Source organism: Rhinolophus sinicus, chromosome 16 (genome assembly GCF_057876585.1).
Source record: "Rhinolophus sinicus isolate RSI-liver-muscle chromosome 16, RSI-T2T, whole genome shotgun sequence".
Taxonomy (NCBI): domain Eukaryota; kingdom Metazoa; phylum Chordata; class Mammalia; order Chiroptera; family Rhinolophidae; genus Rhinolophus; species Rhinolophus sinicus.
In genome coordinates this window covers 114,706,005-114,727,960 of record NC_142516.1, presented here as the reverse complement: position 1 = coordinate 114,727,960, position 21,956 = coordinate 114,706,005, and the positions used below count along the sequence as shown (strand labels likewise).

The 21,956-nt window shown below is 35.1% G+C and overlaps 1 protein-coding gene across 19 annotated transcripts in view; it reads right to left on the bottom strand.

Annotated features, from left to right (window-relative positions):
* TENM3 (teneurin transmembrane protein 3) overlaps positions 1-21,956 on the bottom strand; it is a 2,441,918-nt gene that overhangs the window by 108,132 nt on the left and 2,311,830 nt on the right. For all 19 annotated transcript variants that reach the window (XM_088793202.1, XM_088793205.1, XM_088793208.1 and 16 more), the window contains 5 exons: positions 11,643-11,857; positions 6,142-6,352; positions 5,613-5,714; positions 5,225-5,419; positions 3,899-4,099 (listed from right to left, as the gene is read on the bottom strand). In XM_088793202.1, coding sequence (XP_088649328.1) covers positions 3,899-4,099; positions 5,225-5,419; positions 5,613-5,714; positions 6,142-6,352; positions 11,643-11,857 — 924 coding nt within the window. The remainder of the gene's footprint in view (positions 1-3,898; positions 4,100-5,224; positions 5,420-5,612; positions 5,715-6,141; positions 6,353-11,642; positions 11,858-21,956) is intronic.

The following is a 21,956-nucleotide window of genomic DNA, read 5'->3' as shown; positions in this document are numbered from 1 at the left end:
TAAAATAATTCAGGTAATGTTAAATAACTTTATATGAAACAAAAAAGGGGCTATTTTGCTATTCCTTTCCTACTTGGATAATTGTGGGAAACAGATTAGAATGCCAATATTTCAACAACTATTACTTTACAGCTAGCATTATTACGCCTATTTTAATGACAGAGACATAAGAAACCTGAACTAAGTAGCTTTACAATACACGTAATTATATCTATAAACTTTAAGTGGATTTTTTTTTGGGATCCATTTTTTGGGGTAAAAGCTGGAAATGTAAATAAAATAAAAACTCAACAGAAATAACTAAACGCCTATTTTGATTCTTGTAATAACAATATATATTTTTGAAAACAGAGGATAAAACAAATTAATGTGTTATTTAAAATGATGCCATAAACCCATGCTTGATAAATGGTTGGTGATGATTTCCTAAAAGTCTTTAGTGAGATATTCAAGGCCCTCTACAACCCAGCCGCCAATTCATGTTTTTACTCGTATTTATCTTACCCGTGTTATTTGCTCTAGCAGTCTAACGATTTTCTAACCAGAGTTTTGGTTTGTTCAAGTTATCTGAATCAACTAATATTTCTATGAAGATTTAAGAAACATACTATAAACCTTGTCTGTCTCCAAAAATGTATGGCCAAAAGATGAGGGAGGTAGAGGAACAGGAAGAGAGGGAGAGAGGCAGAAAGGGAGGGGGGAGGAGAGAAGAAAGGAAGGAAAAAAAATGAGAGAGGGAGGGAGAGCAAGGAAAAAACTCAAAAGTTGTTTGTTCAACTAGGACACTTATACTTATGGGTTCAACAGAGGTTTTTCAATATTACAAATCAGCCTTTACAAAACTATCTTTAGCTTAGGCTTCCAGGATTCAATGTGAAGTAGGTGAAGAAGTGGGGCTCAGAAATCTATCACGCTGTTATTGATCCACAGGGGAGCAGACATGTCACCCAAGTTTCTCAAGATGCCAGGAAAAAATGATTTGTAAAAATTACTAGTCTTTCTTTTTTCTTCTGAAAATAAGCATGTTTATTAGCTACCTAGCAAGATTTCATTTAGGTTGATACCATCAGGTGATAATAATAGATGAAATAATTTGCATTTCATAAATTTCCTATCCATTCCATACTTGTATGTGGAAGCTCCCCTGAACTGATAAGGAATTAAGTTTGACAAACTACAGTTATCCTTTAGAATTCTACTACCATAACTATTTAACTATTACCACCACCATCACTACTACTTCTATTAATGGTTAATATTTGCTGAGTATTCACTATGTGTAAGGCACTATTTCAAGTGCTTTTTACATTATTAACTCATTTACTTCTTACGGCAATTGTATAAGGTAGTACTACATATTATTATCCCCATTTTACAGATAAAGAAACAGAGGTACAGAGAAGTTATATAATTTGACCAACATCACAACGGCTAGTGAATTGCTAACACAGGCAGTTTAGCCCCAAAATCACTGTTCCTAACCACCTGACATTTAACAACAGAGGTTCAGAGAAGAGGGCAGTCAGTTGGGTAGGATTAGGCGTAGTCAGACTCCTTTACCAAACCTAAATTCTGTAGAATGCTTTATTTACCCAACACTGCAAAAAAATATCTGTCCTTTGGCTTTGTCCTCCTTCCTCTCTTTCTTCTTCTGTTTCTCCTCCTCTTTCTCCACTTTTCCTTTTCGTCTACTCGTTCTTCCTATTCTTTGTTTGTAACATTTAATTGGGTTCAGACAGTCTGAGAATCCAAGCAGAAGCCATCACTTTCTCTATTTCTCACTTATCTTCCCATTGCCTCCAGGACATCCTGCCTGCTCGGTGAGCCTCACCCCTTCCCAACTTTCTTGCCTCATTTAGAGACATTAACATTAACTCCATTCTCCTTTGTTTCAGACTTTCAGCTCTTCTCACCAACTTCTATATTCTGTTTATTTTTTCTAGCAAGTCCTGTCTATTTTTCCTTTAAAATGTCCCTCAGATCTATCCTTTACCTTTCTATAAACTCCAAATGAATTCATGCTCTCCTCACTTCACTTTTCTGGGAAAGCTCTCTGACTTGTCTTCCGGTTGTCAAGGTATCACCGTTCACACTCCGACATGTAATCTACATGTTAGTTCTAACATACTATTCTCATCATAGTAGTAGGCACACATCTTTACTATCAGTGAATTCTCCGTTATCTAAACCATCATTTCTAAACGGTGTCCCTCATAATTGGGCCCAGCCCCATTTTTACCTCCTCATACTTTGTCTTCACTGTCCCACGTAGATAGATATTCTCACTGCTGTATCTTTGCTAATAATAGTAGTGGTGGTGGTAGCTATATTTAGAATTTATTTTGGGCTAAGCATTATACTAAGTCCTTTATATGCATTAATTCAAGTAATTCCCACAGCATCTCTGTGAAGAATGGCTTATGATTAAATTCATTTTATAGACGAGTAAATTGATGCATGTAATAATTTGCCTAAGGTTACACAGCTGAGTAGTAGAAACTGGACATGAACCCAAGCATCTGATTTCAGAGTCCCTACTCTCAAGTACTTTCTAATACTGTTCCTGTGTCAAAAAATATTCCTCCCTATCCCTACACTGAGTACAATCTTTAAAGGAAGGCAAGAAATGTTAATAAAAGTCTCCTGGAAAACTTTCAGTAAGAGTCAAGACAGGATCACTCCTCTAAATGCTGATTGAATTTAACATATTATTCAATCTAACACTAAATAAAATATTAAACTGGAATGCATTGGTTTCTAGGTATTTCATGTGTGTTCATCTTGTCTTCCCAATTACACTGTAATCTTCTAGTCTAGAAAAGTATTTTTTCAAATTGTGTCACTAATGAGTGGGTCATGAAACTAATGCACGGGCTGCAATCAGAATTAAAAAAAAACAGAATAGACTTGGAAAAAGTTCCAGTGTATCTCACTTTGTAAAGCTTTTGTTTCAGTTATGTGAGTGTATGTATGACTATATATACTAGATCACAATGTAAAAACGTATGAAAGACTGTAGGTAATTTAGGTCAAGGTCAAAAAATTTGAAACCCACTCTTCTAGAGTGCGGGAATGATTCATTATTCTTTTATCCCTACAGAGCCTATCACAACGCTGTGCAAGTTAGTGCTCTATAACAACCTGATTGAATAAAACCACCACGTGAGATTTCTATCACAGTCATATTATAAGCATACCTCGTTTTATTGTGCTTCACAGATGTTGCATTTTTTTACAAATTGATCATCCACCAGCAGAAAGATTACAATTTGCTTTGTTGCAATACTCACTTGGTTGCGGTGGTCTGAAACCGAACCCGCAATATCTCCAAGATATGCCTGTATTATAACTAAACACTCAGTGTTGAACCATTATATACATTATAATAATTAATACAGAGGGTGCCAAAAAAATGGATACATATTTTAAGAAAGGAAAAAAACTGTATTAAAATAGTAATACTCAACATATTCGTATACCGACAACAAAAAAAGAACACCAGTCATGTGTATACATTTGTTTTGGCACCCCTGGTATGTATATTCTTTATTTGATGGTTAACCTCATGTTGTCAAATAATTTTTAATTGAGGCTTTGTTAGGAGACAATGTGCTTAAATCCCCAAGCTGTACACAGGCCTTGCAGTTAAGAAGCCACAGTACTTTACACAAATGAAAGATTCTTCTTTACCATAGTATTAAAGAAGAAATTTTAACGCCAAGTTGACTAAGCCTGTTTCTTTCCTTTTGATAAGACAACAAATGCCATTTTTAAAAATATTCATTTCTCTACTCACTTTAGTAAAATCTGTATTACATTTAATAATACAAATTACAAGAGCTTAATCTTTAGCTAGACATTATGAAGCACTCAATTGTACGGCATTTATGAACCTCACCATTTGAGCAGTCTGGGCCAGTCCAGTTAGGGTCACAAGTGCAGGAGCCACTCTCTTGAAGATACGTTCCATGGCCTGAGCACTGGTCTGGACACATGGTTTTTAGTATTTCACAATTGCTACCACCCCATCCTGGATTGCAGTGACATTCCCCGTGGATACACACACCATGATTAGAACATCCAGGGTCTAGACAGTCAGCTAGTGTAAAGAACAGAGCAATTTCATCATTAAATCTAGATGATATGCATACTACATGCAGAATAAAGACTTAAATCCCAATGTAAACTACATAAACATTTTGGATACGCAAATATTTACCTACCATTTGCAAGAACTTGTTTCTGAAAATGCAGAGCACCATACAATAAAGCATTAAGAATCATGCCATTTAGGTAACCGAGACATTTATTTGCAAGGATCTGTAGTTTTCATGAATTACACACATATGCACTTGAGATTTCAGACTATTGCTCTCAGTTCTGCCTAATCAGGGAGTAATAAGTATTGGCTTCTCTCTAACAAAATTGTATCGTCTGACCTAACCCTCAACTATTGAGTGCTGACAGCTATGTGGGACCCTCAAACTGTTGGAGAAATAAATGAGTTGCATACTCTCTATCCTTCTTAATTCACGTTAATGTGCTTTAGATGACGAGATTTAATTTAGCAATTTGACTCAATAAAACTTTACACTTGTAGGGTCAATGGCCTGAAAATTTAATTCCAGAGACTTAATTGTGTTACTTTGTGTGTGCAGATCAATAAAATCAATTTGATTGAAGAACGGAAATGGTGCTTTTCTGCTTTTCGAAAAAACAATTCAACTGCACTTCATAGTATAGCATCTTCACTATCACCATTATATACACTTTGGAACAAAGCCATGATACTATACTTTTTTTTACTAGTATATTATGTTCAATATTCTATCTTTCTAGAGATGCCAAAAGGCTCGATTTGAAAGTTGCCATCAATATGAAAAACTGTTAAAAAAAAAAACAAAAACCCAAACGAACCCAGACCAGTCAATTGTTGGTTTCAAGACACAAATGTCTGCTTACTTTCTGAGTAAAAAAAAAAAAAAAAAAAAAAAAAAAAAAATTATTCACACTACTGAAAAAGAGCAAAGGAGCTTTTGGTATTTGTTCTTTTTATCAGTTCAAATGTTAATAAAGCAAGGCATCCATAAATATGGAAATCAAAATTACTTTCCTAAGAAGGCATATAGAAAGATTTCATCTGTCAAACTATAGATTACGATGATAATCTGTTTTCTTTTTTAAGAAGGTAACAATAGACTTCTGCAAATATTGACATGTTTACCTTCTTCACAATTTTCTCCTTTGTATCCTGAGTTGCACGCACAAGAGCCCATGATGCAAATCCCACGACCCCCACACTGTGGGTCAATACACTGGGTCGTCGGCACATCACACTCGGTGCCCTTCCAGCCACTGAAACAGAGGCAGCGGCCCTTTGAATACTGCCCATTGCCACTGCACAACACCGGACAGGCTGCTGTGAAACAAAACACGACAGAAGAATGAACAGCCACATTTTCCATCAAGATTCTGAAAGAAAAGACATCGTTGAAACAAGTAGCATGCCAGGCTTTCCCCTTTCTTTCCTGTCTTGGTAGTTTTCTGAATTACTCATGTTTCCATGGCTTATTTATATTGGCTTAAGGAAAAAAAAAATCTAACTCGCATACCTCTTGAACAATCCGGACCCAGAAATCCTGGAAAACAATGGCAAGTTCCAGAAACACACTCTCCATTTCCATGGCAATTTCGGGGGCATTCCACCACAGACTCTGAAGAAAAGAGAAAGAAAAAATGCTTTTGTATAGTCTGCTTCTCACACTAGGTACACTGTGTCACTTTGATCATTTTAGCTGCACGCTGAAGGAAGTATGGATGGCTTGCTTCATAACCAAAAAGGATTCATTTATACTAGATTATTCAGAGTAAAGCAAAGCGCTGCCATTTCACATGCAGATGTTTTTTAAGGGTTTTCATGATGCACTGTTCTCCTCCAAGATATTTCCGAATAATATTTTCTTTCGGTGCTTCATGGTTTGTCACATATTCATAAACGAAGAATTTGAAAATATTTCTCACAGTTAACGTCAGGCTTTCATACCCTAGGAATCACTCAAAATTGGTGAAGACAATTTAGTTTTTGTTCAACACAGTGTTTAGGCTGCAGCCTGGAAAAAGATGCTCAGAAAACTTTCTTACCTATAACAATGGTATTAAAAGACACCTGCTCCGCATTTTTCCCATCATTATAAAAAGCCAGATGCCAGATTCCAGAATCCAAATACTGGATAAAGCCAGCCTCGTGAAGACTGACGGACCGCGCCTGGCGCCCTGCTCTTTCAGACTCAAGCAGGTTCCGCTGTTCTCGTGCGATCAACCTGCTGCCATCCAGGAGCTCGACAAAGTCATACTGAGGATGAGGACAAGTAAAACGGTTTAGTAGTCAGAAATCTTACGGTTGTGGCTGCTTCTCTCTTTTCTTCTGTACTTCAAACTTTTCTCCTTTGCTCTAGTAAATACAATATTCGAAAAATGTTCTGATTGACAGCTTGTCTGTGCCTAGCAGTTACAGGGACGATGAAAACTGCAGTGTTGTTGTATTTAAACATCACAGGTCATGTTTTCTCTTCTAGGGCAATATGATTTCCAAATTTGTTTAATTCTTCTGACTGATTAAAAGTTAGAGGAGTTTAGGCAGTTTGGAGATACAAATATAAATCTGTAACATTCCAAACCCAGCAGCCTTGTTTTCGTTAGACCACTAGATACTCTCTTAAGGTTTTCCTCCTAGCTAATACTCATGTAGTAACAACTACTAGTGAATACTTACTCCGTGCCAGGATTATTTTTAATCTTCCTAGCAGCCCTTCTGGGAAGGCATTAATATTTACACTTTAAAGATGAAGGAAACTGAAACTTGAGGAGCTTGGGCGAGGTCAGATACCTAGTGAACAGTGGAGTTGGGATGTGAACTCAAGTGCACTTTGCTCGAAGCTTGGGCTGTTTCCTCCACACCATCCTCTCCCTTTCTGTGACCTGATGTAACCATCCCACACACCGTGGACAAACCCATGGGTTTTGACTTAGTTACGGGTTAGATTAAAAACATATAACAAGATGCCTTTACAGCTCTGATCAAAAGTCTATAAAATTAAACAATGGAGGGTTTCTGAAGAGACGGTAATAACAGTAAGCATGCCCAATTATTATTATGCCCGTCATCATTACACTCAAGTTTTGCTTCAGCAAGATTAATCATGAACATTGGGTAGCTAGAAGAATTTAACTGGAAAATTTAAAGATAATTATGAGTACGGAATGCAATTGATAAGAGTGGGGTAAAATTTTGCAACCGGAGATGATGGAGTGAATTTGGAAGACACTACAAGGACTTTCCGATATAGTTTTAATGAAATTGTTAGATAACAGCTTCTTAAAAAGTAGAATGATTCCATTTCTATAGACTCTTACCAGTTTCATTTTATTCCCAAGGCGCGTGCTTATGGTATAAGTATACTACAGTACTATATATTAATCATTAATGTTACAGTACTATGCATGTGACTTGTCAATATTCTACTTTCTGATAGATTCCTTAAATAGAATTTCATCAGGATTCTATTTAAAGAAAAGTTTACTATATGAATCGCTTAATACAATCAGATTGAAATAAAATCAATTGTTGGGATTCTGGGAATTACAGTTAAATACGTTGCCGCAGTACTGATGACAGATCTCTACTGCCATGTTTCCTGGGAAATAAGGCCTAGCTAGACAGTCATCTCTAATGCGTCTCTTGGAGCAAAAATTAATATAAGATCCAGTCTTATTTTACTATAAGACCGGGTATGATATAATATAATATAATATAATATAATATAATATAATATAATACTTGGTCTTATATTAATTTTTGCTCCAAAAGATGCATTAGAGCTGACTGTCTGGCTAGGTCTTATTTTCGGGGAAACAAGGTGTTACTAATGGCCAGAATTTAGAATATCTAATTCAGCTTCTGACTTATTAAAATTTTTATTTCAACATAAAAGCATTTTTGTGTGTAGTAAAACTGCATTATAACATTATTCAACTGTGAGAAATAGATGAAAAATCTATAACTTAATTGGTATTCAAAAATTTTTTGCATTTATACCTTGACAAGGATGAAAATAATGACTGGTGTGGCTACTTGACCTGCAAAAAATTTCACTGGAATTATATCCCAAAATTACCAGAGGAAAATTAATTCAGTGCCTCTTGAAAGCTGCCTCTATCTCAAACCTTTCATTTTTTCATCAGATTTAAATATGTATTAGCATAGCAGAGACAGGAAAGAGTTTCTCTTTATATGCAAGGTCCCATTGCATATAAATATTTTTCTCCGTTAACATTAAGCACTATAAATGAAAAACTGAAAGGGAGGAAATGTTGAGTTCTAACTGGTCTTTCCAGATCATACTCATCATTATCACTTTTATCATAGAAACCACCATTGCATCACACTATGAGCAATAAAATAAGGGTGCAGTAGTGGGCGTGATGGTGGAAGTGGGAGTTGCTGACAGTTCTGAGTATCTACCCAGTTGCAGGCTGCTCTGTAGGGGCATTTCACACGACTTCAGGAGGGTTATTCAAATACCTAAAGACAAATTCCCTACTCAATGCTAAAACCATCTCTACAAAACATAAACAAATTATATGGAATTTAATATATTTAATAATCTTTGTTCTTAGGGTGTAAAATAATCACTTATGGGCAAACTTGAGTGACGTGAGGTTTGGTTTGTAGTACCTATTCATAAGGTGGAGACATGGATTTCATTGTGGGGGCAAGTCTTAGGATCTTATGAAATTTTTAGGGCAAATTTCAGCCTACCCACTTTGGGGGAGCGATCATGAGACAATACCTATACTTGATAAAGGAATCTTCGTGGTTCATTTTTGAACAGTTAGGCTAATCTGGATGCTTAACTCAATTCAGTTACTAAAATGATGAGAACTCAGAATCTATGAATACTTAACTATGTTCTTGAATAACTTTTTGGTAGTGGCGTAGTCTTGCTGTAAATCTTGGAAATATAAAGCAGGAAGAGACTTTACAGATCATCTGATCCAATTCTTTCATTTTACAGACAGACACTAAGGTGCAGAGAAGTTAAGTGATATGCTCAAGGTCACAGGGTCAAAGAGCGGTAGGGGTGTATGCTTAGAACCCAGGTTTCCAACTCCCATTCTAAAATAGACTTCATGCAAATGCACTTAAATGATACAGTCCACTATTAATGGTAAAGCGTTAAATTGCTCCTTAGACTTCTAACTGTCCAGGAGAATAAATTGGGCATCAGGGAGAAGAAAGTCAATTGATTCCTTGGCAAGAATCAAATGGACATTTTTTTTAAAGGGTCACAAAGACTTTAAAAACTCAAGTGACTATTCTGAATGGTTGGCCAATTTTAATTATTTCAGGTTGATGTATTTAATGTTCCCCATAAACAGAGAAATGTTCAATTTGGGCTGCTTTATAGCATATTTCATGTTTAAACACTGAACTCAGAAACAGTTGTTTGCTCTGCTGATCTTGAATACACCAGAAAAAGGAACTCTAATAACTGTGAAGCTTAAGAAAATGTGTAACCTCCTTAAACACATATATTGTGGTAGAAAAGTGGATAACACACACATTTTGTTTAAATATCAGAAGAATTATGAAAAAACCTTCAAATTGCATCTTTTATTTCCCTAATCTTATATGGTATATTTAACTTGCAAAGAATCTATCATAAATCTTTAAATAAACCTAGAAAGTGCATGACACATTACTTTTTTTCTGAAATTATTTTTGCAATTTACTTTTATAGGTTACATGTTCACTGTTGTGTTATCTATTAGCTTATAGTTATGTGTCTTGAGTTATACGAAAATAACTTAATCACATACGTGGTTTCAATGGAAAAAATATCTATTTTTTCTATTTCATTAGAATATTGCTATAAATGCAATCTAGCTCTTATCATTGAAGTTACAGGGGTCCACTTACATTTAAGAAAATCTGATTACTACAGCCTAGTTAGTATTGCCTATAACATAAAGGGGAGACAAATGTAACTGTAATCTAAAATGTAAAGTTGGACATTAGTACACAATAAGTAGTATTTGATGTGTAAGATGTGTAAGATTAAAGGCATTTACTTTAATAATCTAGATTTGAAAAATGTTAAATAAAAAAAATGAATACACCAAAGCATGATAGTCAAAAATTTTACAACTGTATACTTCATGTATGTATATGACACTTTCCCTGATTCACAATGACATTAGTGAAGTCATGTTCAAATTTTCTTACTCATCTTTCTTTAAATATAGAATTTTTATGAGTATGTGATTCATTTTTCTTTATAATTTCCTATTTTATATTCCTATGTTATAGAAAAAGCATTTCTCACAAAATTACATAATAAAGCATACATGAAAATGTCCAAGTCCTCACTTTAGAAATCAAATTAAAATCACCATGAAATTCCATGGGTTAAAAAAACTATTTATGAAGTATAACTTGAAGCTCATCCATTGTCAGTTTAAATTAACCACCTATTTCAGTTTTTGAAGTCTTGTATTTACTAACATCATTGTGGATCTTGGGAGAAGTCTGAGCTCCAATTTTATGGTAGGTAATTTAAATAATTTCTCTTATACATAATGGGACCTCCTTTAAACCACAATTTCCAATTTATACACCATGACCATATTAGATTATGAAAAAGCCTGTGGAATCATTGACCGTACCTCTCTATCTATTATTGTGAGGTGATCTTCATGCAAGGAATTGACTTTAATGTTTGAGTCTGAGTCTATGATATAGGAATGTTTGAATTGTTTTGAGTACCACACTAATGTGATTATCCTTGGTTATCTATGAAAGCTCTTTTGCCTCTTTATTTCACTGTTCCTCATTTGTAGATGAGGAATTATGGCTTGAGTTGATGAAGTTCATATCATATTTACATTTATGTTCCCATTATTCTTTACTAAGAGCAAATCTGGCATTAAGGAAAAATATATACAGAGGGTGCCAAAAAATGTATACACATTTTAAGAAAGGAAAACTGTATTAAAATTGTAATACTTAATATATACCGATAACAAAAGATGAATACAAGTCACATTTGAATTCTGCAATTACGAGAGTTGCTCAAAGTGGTTACCATCAACATCCAGACACTTCTGATTATGGTGAACGACTGCTTGAGCAATGCTGACCAAAATGTCCACTTATATATGTATTTTTGCCACCCCCGGTATATATACAATACATTTTTAACAGAATGAATATATGTTTGAGACGAAATGTTATGCATCTATTACATGAAAGGAATAAGATCATCTGAAATTACCATAGGATCTTTGTAAAATACTTGAAAAATCCATGGTGCTCAGATCATGTTCCATATTCATTATGTTACTCACAAATTTTAGTACATTTTAATCAATCAATGGTTAAAGCAAGTCAGGAAGAAAATGCTGTTCTTCCTACTAATTCAAAAACCTCAAGATAAGTGTAATCTACATTCAAAATTCTTCTCACTGTAAAAGATCAATACAAAAGTGGTCAAACAGTTAAACAGCTGAACTTAAGAAACAGAATAACTTTAAAAATGCAAACTAGCCGTTTTCATTTTATTGACAACAAAGCCTACTTTTACCTGCGTATGGGAAGGTGGTAAGCCTTTTCGGCCATACACTCCAATCAATGCATCCTTCTGAAGAGAGATATTGAATTTAAGAAACTGTGGCTGATCAATAAAGAGCTGTGATCTCCAGAAGACCCCGGGAGGAACCTCTTGGTTTGCTCTTCGGCCAATATCAAGTTCTCCGGAATCTATGGTGTTATTTTCTTGCGTAAATCCACCTAATTTTCCTGAATGTAAGAGATCCATCGAAGAAGAACCAAAAATTAAAACAATAACAAACAAAGATACCCCAAACAACCTTCCTTTCAAAAAAGTTATTTCTCTAGATGCTCAGACATTTCATCTTCCTCTGATAAATGAAATGCTCTCACGTAATTTTCACTTTAAAAGCTTTTTGTTAGATATTGTTCAACTAACACATTTTTGAAGATATTTAAGTCAAAATCCTTCGACTTCCTGCAAGGTATGCCTATTACTGAAACTGTTTTCACACCTACAGTCTTTCTTGATCACTTGAAACATAATTATCCTGCAAATTATATGTCTTGTTATTTCTTAGGAGAGATTAAGTCTGGTACTTACCACTCACTCTAAACATACTGAAGTGTAAATTAAGGCAGAATGGATTATGGAGATTTTCAAATCAATCCTTAAACAAACAACAGAACCAATCAATGGCCCTGATTCAAGTAGTTCCCTCTAAACTATTTATTAGAATGAATGAAAAATCAGATGCTGGAAGGGAAATAGAGAAGGGGTAGTGGGAACATCCTGAGGGGACTGGAAAAAGAGGTAAGTTTAAATTCTTACAAAGTTTTTGATGTAGGCTGCTACAACTTTTCCTTTTTCTTTTGACCCTCATCTCAAATTCACTTTCAGCCTTAGCAGGCACACTTGAATGGTCTCTCTCAATGACCTTCAACCTGTAGGAACAAAGACTCTGCTGCCTGAATTTCTGTAACCTCATAGAGACCATCTCCTTTCTTCCTGCATGACCTGGTTTTAGGAAACAGATCCAAGACTCCTCTTTTTTTTTTTTTTGTCTGCTGTTGCCCTCTGTCCCTCTTTGCTAAGTTTCTTTCTCAGTTATTCTGAGGGGATTAGTGATAGAGAAGGTTTTATAACTTGCCTTAAGAGAAATAAACACAAACAACTTGCCTTAAGATAAATAAACAGAAATAAAAACACAAGCCTAAGGAACAGAATGAGACTGGACAAATCATTGTCTATCAGGTCAATCGTTTTAAAGTCATAATACTGACTTACTACTAAGTTTGTCTCTTTTAAACATTAACCTGAAAATTAACTGAGATATTATATAATATTATACAACATCTCTTATATAATAGCCTCCAGAGAAAATGTTAATTCCACACTTAGAGGACTAAATTTCAAATCAGAGGCTTGTGAATGATCTTAATTTAATGACAAAAGAACGTCTTCTGACTGTCTATGAAGAGTTCTCTCCTTAACATTGAGTTCATTTTTGAGTGTCTACTAGGGTCATAGAACTGTAGGTGATAGGAAGAAATATAATCCAAAAGGTAGAACCTTCGAGATTGTTGACTCTGGTTTCCATGACTTCTGCCATCAAGCAACTAATTGCCTGGCTGAAAAGACATCTACAAACTGATAAATCAAAGGACAATCTAAAGTAACAGATGATTAAAGGTCAGAGGGAGGTGATAGCACTGTAGCTGGAGGTTGAAATATTTCACAGAAGAGTTAATTAAGTTCTAAGGTAAACTTTAAAGGACATGACATGTAGGATAAGGTTTCTGAATTGGGGTGAACATCACGATTAAAAACATGGCATGTGTTAGGGTGATGATGAGCGGAGAGATCCATTTGGCTAGAAAAGCTGTTGAGGAATTGGTTTTGGGGTCAGATAAACCTGGGTTTGAATCCTTGCTCTGTCACTAATTAGCTGTGTGACCTAAAGGAAGATACTAGTCCTCATCAGTAAAATGGGGATAGAAATAATGCAAATCACAGGTCTATTGTGAGGCTTGCATTATGCAAAGTGCTTGGCTCTCAGTTGGTACTGAATGAATGGAAGACAGTCATGGTTTTGTCCTGGGAGTATTGGACGATGAGCTGGAAAGGAAAAATGACCTTAGTTTGTGGAGGGCCTTGAAGGACAGGTTAAAGAATCTAGTTTTTACACTGCATGTTAGTGATGTTTTGCATATTTTCAACTCTATCAAAGAGCATTATTTTACTCTTTTCCCTGAAGATATATATATTTACTAGCATCATGTTACTATGCATATAATGTATGGCATGTTTTAAAAATAGATACTTGAAGTAGACTTAGTATGGGTAAATTGCATTTCAGTGTCACAAAGGCAATTACTTGTTTGTTCCTGTGTTGGGTATATGCCCGCGTGTGTGTGTGTGTGTGTGTGTGTGTGTGTGTGTGTGTTGGGGAGGGCACCCCTTGATCTAATTTATAGCTATTAGGGTCTATAGATAAGTGTGATAGATAAATGTGAAGTATGAGGGAGAGTCTATTAATAGTAAATGTTGGGACTGTTTTCTACCTGGACAAGTGTATCCTGCAATGAAACATGTACCGTCAGGTGCAAAGGACACCTACAGTGAAATGGAGGCCCATTTAAAGTTCTGATCAGGCTAAAGGTGAAATGAAGTCATTGTTTCAATGACATTCAAGTGCAGTAGTGTGGGAAGCATGGGAGTGGAGAGATGAGTTAGGATACAGCGCAGACAAGGCAGGTATGAGTCAGGAGGGGCTGTCCAAGAAAGCTTAGTTAAAATACATCATTTACAATCTCACTTCTCTGTTTTCCTGATGTGCATAATCATTACTGCTAATAACTCATCAGCTCTCATATCTATTTTTTTTGAACTGATTTAGTAATATAAAATGCTCTAGGGAAGAAAAGTTAAAAATTGGGTTACAGTAATTATTGTCACTTTTCATGTATCAACACAAAGATAAAAAAAATGTAATCTACCACCCAGAAATTATTTTTGCTTCCTATCTATCCAGACATCTTGCTTTATTCATAGAAATTTTCAAATACCTGTGACCAATTTCTATTTTTCATTTTGGATGCTTCTGCGTTAGGTACCTACCTACATTTGTCACAAATGATCTTTTATTGAAAAGATTGAGCAGGGGGAAAAGAGAAATGGAACTAACCTTTACTGAGAACCTACAACATGTCAGATGGTTTCACCTGTATAAAATTCAAATAAACTCTCTGAAGTGGATCTTATTTTGAGATTAAGAAACTAAGGCTCAGAGAAGTAAATTATGTGGCCAAAGTGACTGGTAGAGTCAAGATTAAAACTGAGGTCTGCATAATTCTAAAACTATGTGTTTTGTACCGGGGGTGCCAAAAAAATGTGGACACTTTGGTCAATGTTGCTCAAGCAGTAGTTCATCAGAATCAGAAGTATTGGACATTGATGGTAACCACTTGAAGCACCTCTTGTAATTGCAGAAGTCAAGCGTGACTTGTATGTATCTGTTGTTATCGGAATATATTGAATATTAAAATTGTAATAGTTTTTTCCTTTCTTAAAATGCGTATACATTTTTTTGGCACCCTCTGTATAATCAGTTGTATAATCTTTGTTTTTTATTAAAATAGAAACATTATTTTAAATTATTAAGTTTTAAATTTATCTATTTCATGTAAAATCAGACATATGAACCAACTGAACCACACTAGAAAATCTGCTTCGGTTTCTATTTTAAGACATAAAGTTATACTTATTTTTATTAGGAAGAAATGACCAATTCTTGTGTAATAAAAACTACCATGGATACTATGACATCATATTCTTTGTGTTATAATTTATAACAGGTTCCTAATAAGTTTTTGTCTTTTGGTTGACTTCCACATGAAACTATTTTTAAATACTGAATAGAGTAGTCTTTATTTCCCCACTAAGATCTATTAGTACATATGTCATACTTAAATATGGAAATGGTTCATATTTGGACACATTCATCAAGTTCACACATTTGTAAGCCTACTATTATACTTTATTATTATTAACAAGCTCTATTCTTATTATCTGAAGCTAATGTGGTTTAGATTTAATATACACTCTGGTGGTGATCTTATCTATTGCTGCCATAAATGGTTTTAAGTGGCTTTAATAGCATACCTGTGCTTTGAGAGCTGGTAAGCATAAACTGGCCCCAACCACAGGTTTCTTTTTTCCCCCAAACATCATCTTTGCCCAAGAGAGAGAGTTAGCTTTGGAAATAATAGTCAAGTTCTGACTTGTAGGATTTCAGAGGTTTTGTTTTGCTGCTTTCTCCCCCTACTGATATGGAGGGGTTAAAATCTTTCTCACTGAAATATGTATGCCCACTGTTGTGTCAGTAAGCGTATCTACTTATCCAATTAGTCCCATAGCTAATTTAACAAGGTGGCTCTTTTTCAGAAAGACGGTTCTTTCATTTGTAAAACACAAGAACCACGGTTGACTGAATGTGCATGAATGAGTAGTAGTTACTATCACTGGTATTTTTCTCCCTGTAACGAAAAAGCCTAAGTAACCATAACATCACAGAATCTCGGAGTTCAAGTGCCCATGGAGGTTACTGGTCCAGGAATCCTCAGACAAGAGTAGTCATACCCTTGTCTGAGGTATGATGACTACATGAAGACTTTTCAGTGAGGAGAGGGGCAAACTGTTTTAAGGGAATAATTTCTAGAACTGCATCAACTTCCACACATAGACTCTCGGTACAACAGAAAGGCATACATCCAGAATCTTACTACGGCACCCTGTCTTGGAGCATAAATCTTCTAGGGTGTCCAACACAGGCACATTTTAAAGTATTATTGTTGACGAAGCCCCCTTTATTCAAGACACCATGAATCCAAGGTAAGTCTTCAGTGTCTTTCCCTGTCTTATATGCATTTCTATCAATGACAAACTGTGGAGTTAAGAAATGCAGTATTTAAGACTGCTGGCAGGTTTTGAAATCTGATAGATCAGAGGGAGGTAAACATTTTTGTTTAATGCCCTCATCGCCCACCCCAACCATTGTCAAACAACGCTTTTCAACTGCTGAAGAGTTTCGTGATTGCAAAGAGAACATCAAGAAGGTAAAAAATATTAAAGGCAGTGATGACTTATTTGATCAAACTCATGGCAAGGATTTGTGCTTTATCTCTCTACTACTGTGTTTCCCCGAAAATAAGACTTAGCTGGACAATCAGCTTAAATGCGTCTTTTGGAGTAAAAATTAATATAAGACCCGGTATTATATTATATTATAAGACCTGGTCTTATATTATAGTAAAATAATATAAGACTAATAATAATATAAGACTGAAAGACGATGCAGTAGAGCTGATTGTTCGGCTATGTCTTATTTTCGGGGAAACATGGTATCTATCTAGAACTGAGATGGCTGTGACAAAATGTATACTAATTTATTTGAACTGAAAAAAAAAATAAGTCAGACTTTTTCTGACAGGAAGTTTGGTTTTAATGAGTACTAACTCTGCCAGTAAATTAGATAGTAGGCATTTCCCATAAATTAAACAAGCCAATTAAATAGAGATATTTGAAGCATATAATATGACAGAAGCCTTCAAAAAGAATTATAATAACAAAAGTGAATGGAAATGAACAATAATTCCATTTTTCACCAAATTCTGCATATACCAGATTAAACAAGGTGCCACTAAGTAAAAGAATACAGGTATAATTAACAGTATTTTGCTAAACCTTGGTAGAGCCTTTTTTAGCACACTCCACAGAAACAGAATATAGATTGATTCGGAAGACTATAACAAATCCTTTTGAAAGTAGGTAGTTGCCAATTCTTTGTTTTTAATAAAATTGAAGAAGATATGTGGTGGAATTGACAGCTTGTAGACCACTACACATACTTTTTGAAAATAGATCACAATGTGATTTTTGACATATGATTAATAAGGATTTTACATAATTGAACAGCATCACTCTAAAAAAAAAATCCTTCCATTCCCATGTGCTTATTTTGTAGCAAGATTTCTCATGCCTATATTTATAAAAAAGGAAAACAGGAATAGAATTGATATCGAATCTTGTTTTGCTCTTATAATAAGCGATATTCATACATGAATACATAAACTATTTGAAAAAATCCCCATTTTTCTCATTCAGAGTGGTATTTTCAAGTTTTATATTAATAATTATCAAAATGTTTAACATGTTTATGTAATAATTAGGTTGATTTCAGTCAAATGTGTACAACTAATACTTATAAGCATGATTCAACACAGAAAAAAAAAACAGCTTTTTTTAAAACAGGTCTTTAAAAACACTTAAGAGTAGTATGGTCATAAGAAATGAAATTTAATTTAAATTTGTATCCACATTTTGTTTTAGGGGCACAAGAACAAAATAGTTGGATGACCCACGATCCAGTCTAGCTTTTCTTATGAAATACAGTTGTCATTTTTAAGTGCCTATCAAATTTTATTTGCTTGAAATGATTACACTATTTAGAATGAATTTCTTGTGAATTGAAGTCCTAGAACATGTCTTTTCTAAAAGGTAGGTGCAGACTTGATTTCTCATTATAATCAGTGATGTAGCTATAAGGACATCACTGCTTTTTCTCTGCTGACATTCACTGAACCGACTGCTTAGATTAGTATTAATATAACATTCCTGCTAAAGCCTGTAGTTTGACTGTCAGGGGACTAGAATGCTATGAAGGGGCTTTGTCTTTTTTAAATCATGCAGTGTTGGTTTTGAAGTCACGGCCCTTCTCTCATTTGGCCAAGTGTGGTCACGCCCATTAGTATTTTCAAATGCTGTGTACTGCTTGTAAACACACCTGGCAGTCCGTGAGCCATCGACACAGTTTGATAAACTTGTAAATACTTGCACAACCTTTTCCTCTGAAGCTCCTCAGTCCTCTTAGATAAAAGCCTGGACACAGATGTCTTTCATCATGTCCTGAATTCCAGAAAACTTTGGCTTCAGAGGAAATTAAAGGAGGGCTGGTTGTAGTGCTTTCTCCTCCCTCACTGAGATCACTCCATCCTTCAATCCCCAGAGTCTGAACCTGGGAATGATCATAGGAAACACTAAGGTTGTCTGTAGGTTTTACTAAGAGAAAAAGGAGGAAAGATGGAGTAAAAAATAGACAGGGCAACAGAGTGCCCCGTGGTTATTCTAAACTCAAAGCTTGTAGGTTAGGAATCAAACCAATTAAAGCCATCACAGTAAGAGTGAGATGTACCATGTCTTCAAACACAATAGGGTATCATCTTGAATATTTTTTTCAATGTGTCCTGTTGTGCCTGAGTGTGGGAGCCACCAGCAGTCTTTTCACCTACTAACTGTGATGTTTTCTTTTCATCAGTAGGCATGTGTGACAACAGTCTTAGTGTCTTAAAATATAGTCAGAGGCCACATACGCAAAGCTATTGTTAGTCGGCTCCTGTTTATTTATGTGATACCCAGTTTATATGAAAACACATTAGTAAAGTGGCATTTTTCAGACAATGCCTTAAAAAAAGTATTCTGCATCCTGAGATATTTTTACAAATTATAGTTTACCGATGCTCAATGTCCTAAGGGCAAAACACCGTATCTGAAATCATACCGATAATTCGTAGATTTGGTATCTATTTGAACATTATCTTGTGACATCAGAAAACCACTGAAAGTTCAAAAACACTAAATGTTTTGCCATATATATATCATGCATTTGCTGCCTGCATATGAGGTGAGTAAACAAGCCTATAATGATTAAAACAGAAAGGCAGAGAAGAAATCCAACTATAAAAGTCTAACTCAATTGTTGATGGGGTAAATGATAATATCATCTTAAGTCCCACGGAGGTACAAATAATTAAGATGGCAGGAAGCAAGGTTAGGCATTTATAGACAATCAATAGCCCACCCTCCAATTCTATCACCTAACCTTGGATTCATACCCTGACTTTGAGATCTCTGAGAGAACACATCTTTTTATAAACCACCACATGCCATAACTTAACATTGTAGATACAGAGGGTTACATCACAAGCTAAATGAAATAAAACATTACCTTGCAAACATAGCTTAATGGACAAAATCAATACTGCACCTAATTAAGGAACTATTATACATTGTAACAACTCAAATACTATAAACAATATTGAATAAAGCTCAATGCTCCGGCAACCCTGTTAATCCCATCACTTCAATTCACAGGCAATCTTCTAACTTGCTCAAAATCTGATTCTCTGGGTAGATGAGGGTAAAGGGGTTCAAATACATGGTGATGGAAGAGAACTGACTCTGGGTGGTAAACACACAATGTGATATATAGATGACGTATTACAGGATTGTACACCTGAAATCTATGTAACACTACTAACAATTGTCACCCCAATAAACTTTAGTTAAAAAATATCTAGTTCTGTGAAATTGTCTAGTATTTGATTAAATTGATACATGATGAACAATAATGAAAATTTAAAAGCAATTTGAATTATTTTGTTTAAACAGGATGAACCAAATGTGTATATACACACACACACAGACACACATCTTTTCTAAATGGTAGGTGCTAAAAAAATGTATACACATTTTAAGAAATGGAAAAACTATTAAAATTGTAATACTCAATATATACCAATAACAAAAGATGAATACAAGTCGTGTATACATTTTTTTGGCACCCCCCAGTATATAGACATAGACATACACACACACACACACACACCCCTAGTTTTTTAATTATTACTCATACAAAAGGGTTTTTTTTTTGGATTGGAGAACTCCTTTGCCAGAGTTATACTAACCAAAATTTATAGCCTTTCATTTTGTTTTATATTATCCCAAATTGTACTATGCTAAATTTTGGCATGTATCTTATTGCTCCTTTCAAATAAATCTAGTACTGAAATGTCCTTGGTTGATTTCTGTCTTGCCTAGAAATTCACATGCTCTGGGAACAACTGTGATTGTCTTGTTTTTCACTGCTGTGTTCTAAGAACTTAGCTCTGTGCATGGCACGTAATATATGCTCAATAAATAAATGTAGAATGAATGAATACTATGCATTCAAGGGAAGATTAAGGATAAAATTCCTTTCATAAAATCCCAATAACTAAAAATATAAATAACTAATGATAGGGATTCTATTATTGCTTTAGAAGATATTATTGATGCTGATTTAAGGATCTATCTTCTTAAGAAATTTGCTACAAAAATACAAGCATATAATCTTGAACTGCAGAAAAAAGAGTGAACGAGTAATTACTGACATGTCTCAAATACTTGTCGTGTTCGAATCACTGCTTGGCAGCCTACATACATTATCTGATTTAAATCTCACTATTACCTTATGAAGAAACTGGAGGTTAGAGAAGGCAATTTGCTTAAAGCCATCTAGTGAGTAGCAGAGCTTCAATTCTTAGCCACTGTACTGTATCAACATTTGCTTCGTGTATACTTTATACAAGGCCCTCTGTTGGACCTTTTATGTACTTTATGTCATTTAGTCCTACTGTTTTCATTTGCTCATTCAACAAATACTTACTGAGCACCTATTACATGCCAATGATTGTGTTAAAAGCTTGGGACAGAGCAGTGGAAAAATAATGATGTTTGTCTTATACTCTAGCAAAGAAGGTACTTAAATAGTAACAGTGATAATCACCAACATATGTCAAGCATTTACTATGTACTGTACACCATTTTAAGTATTTACACTGACTACTCAAGACCACTCTAATGCATGTGATAACTTAGGCACAGAGAAGCTACATTACTGGTCCCAAATAACAAAGGCACTAAAAATCAGAACAAAGATAAGAAACCAGGTGGTTTAGTTCAAGAGCCTATACACTATCTCTCTGCTGTATTGTTCCCACATTATAACATGGGGTGATGAGCACCGAGATTGTGGTGAGCTCCGTAAGCCATTTAAAGGCATCTGGCCAGAATCTAGGTTACTGAAAGGGGTCAGGCAGGGGACTGACACCTCAGACTTATGTTTAAAGAATGGATGAGCAAGACTAGAGACATACATCCCAGATAGAAAAGAGCTTCTGTCATCCAGGTGAGAGACGATGGGGTCCAAGAGATAGTTTGGACTTAGAACTGACAGAACATGGTGACTGACTGAATGTGGGACTTGCGAGAGTAGAGAGTAGGAGTAGTCAGGGGTGACTCCTAAACTTCTGGCCCACATAACTAGGTGAATGGTGATGCCATTTGCTGATATAGAAAGCCCTGAAAGAGGAAAATTGGGAAAGAAAGATGATATGCCAATATTGTTTTCCAAAGATGGCCACATCTTCCATTTCTCTTAGCCTAATGCAACATGTCCCTGACATTTTC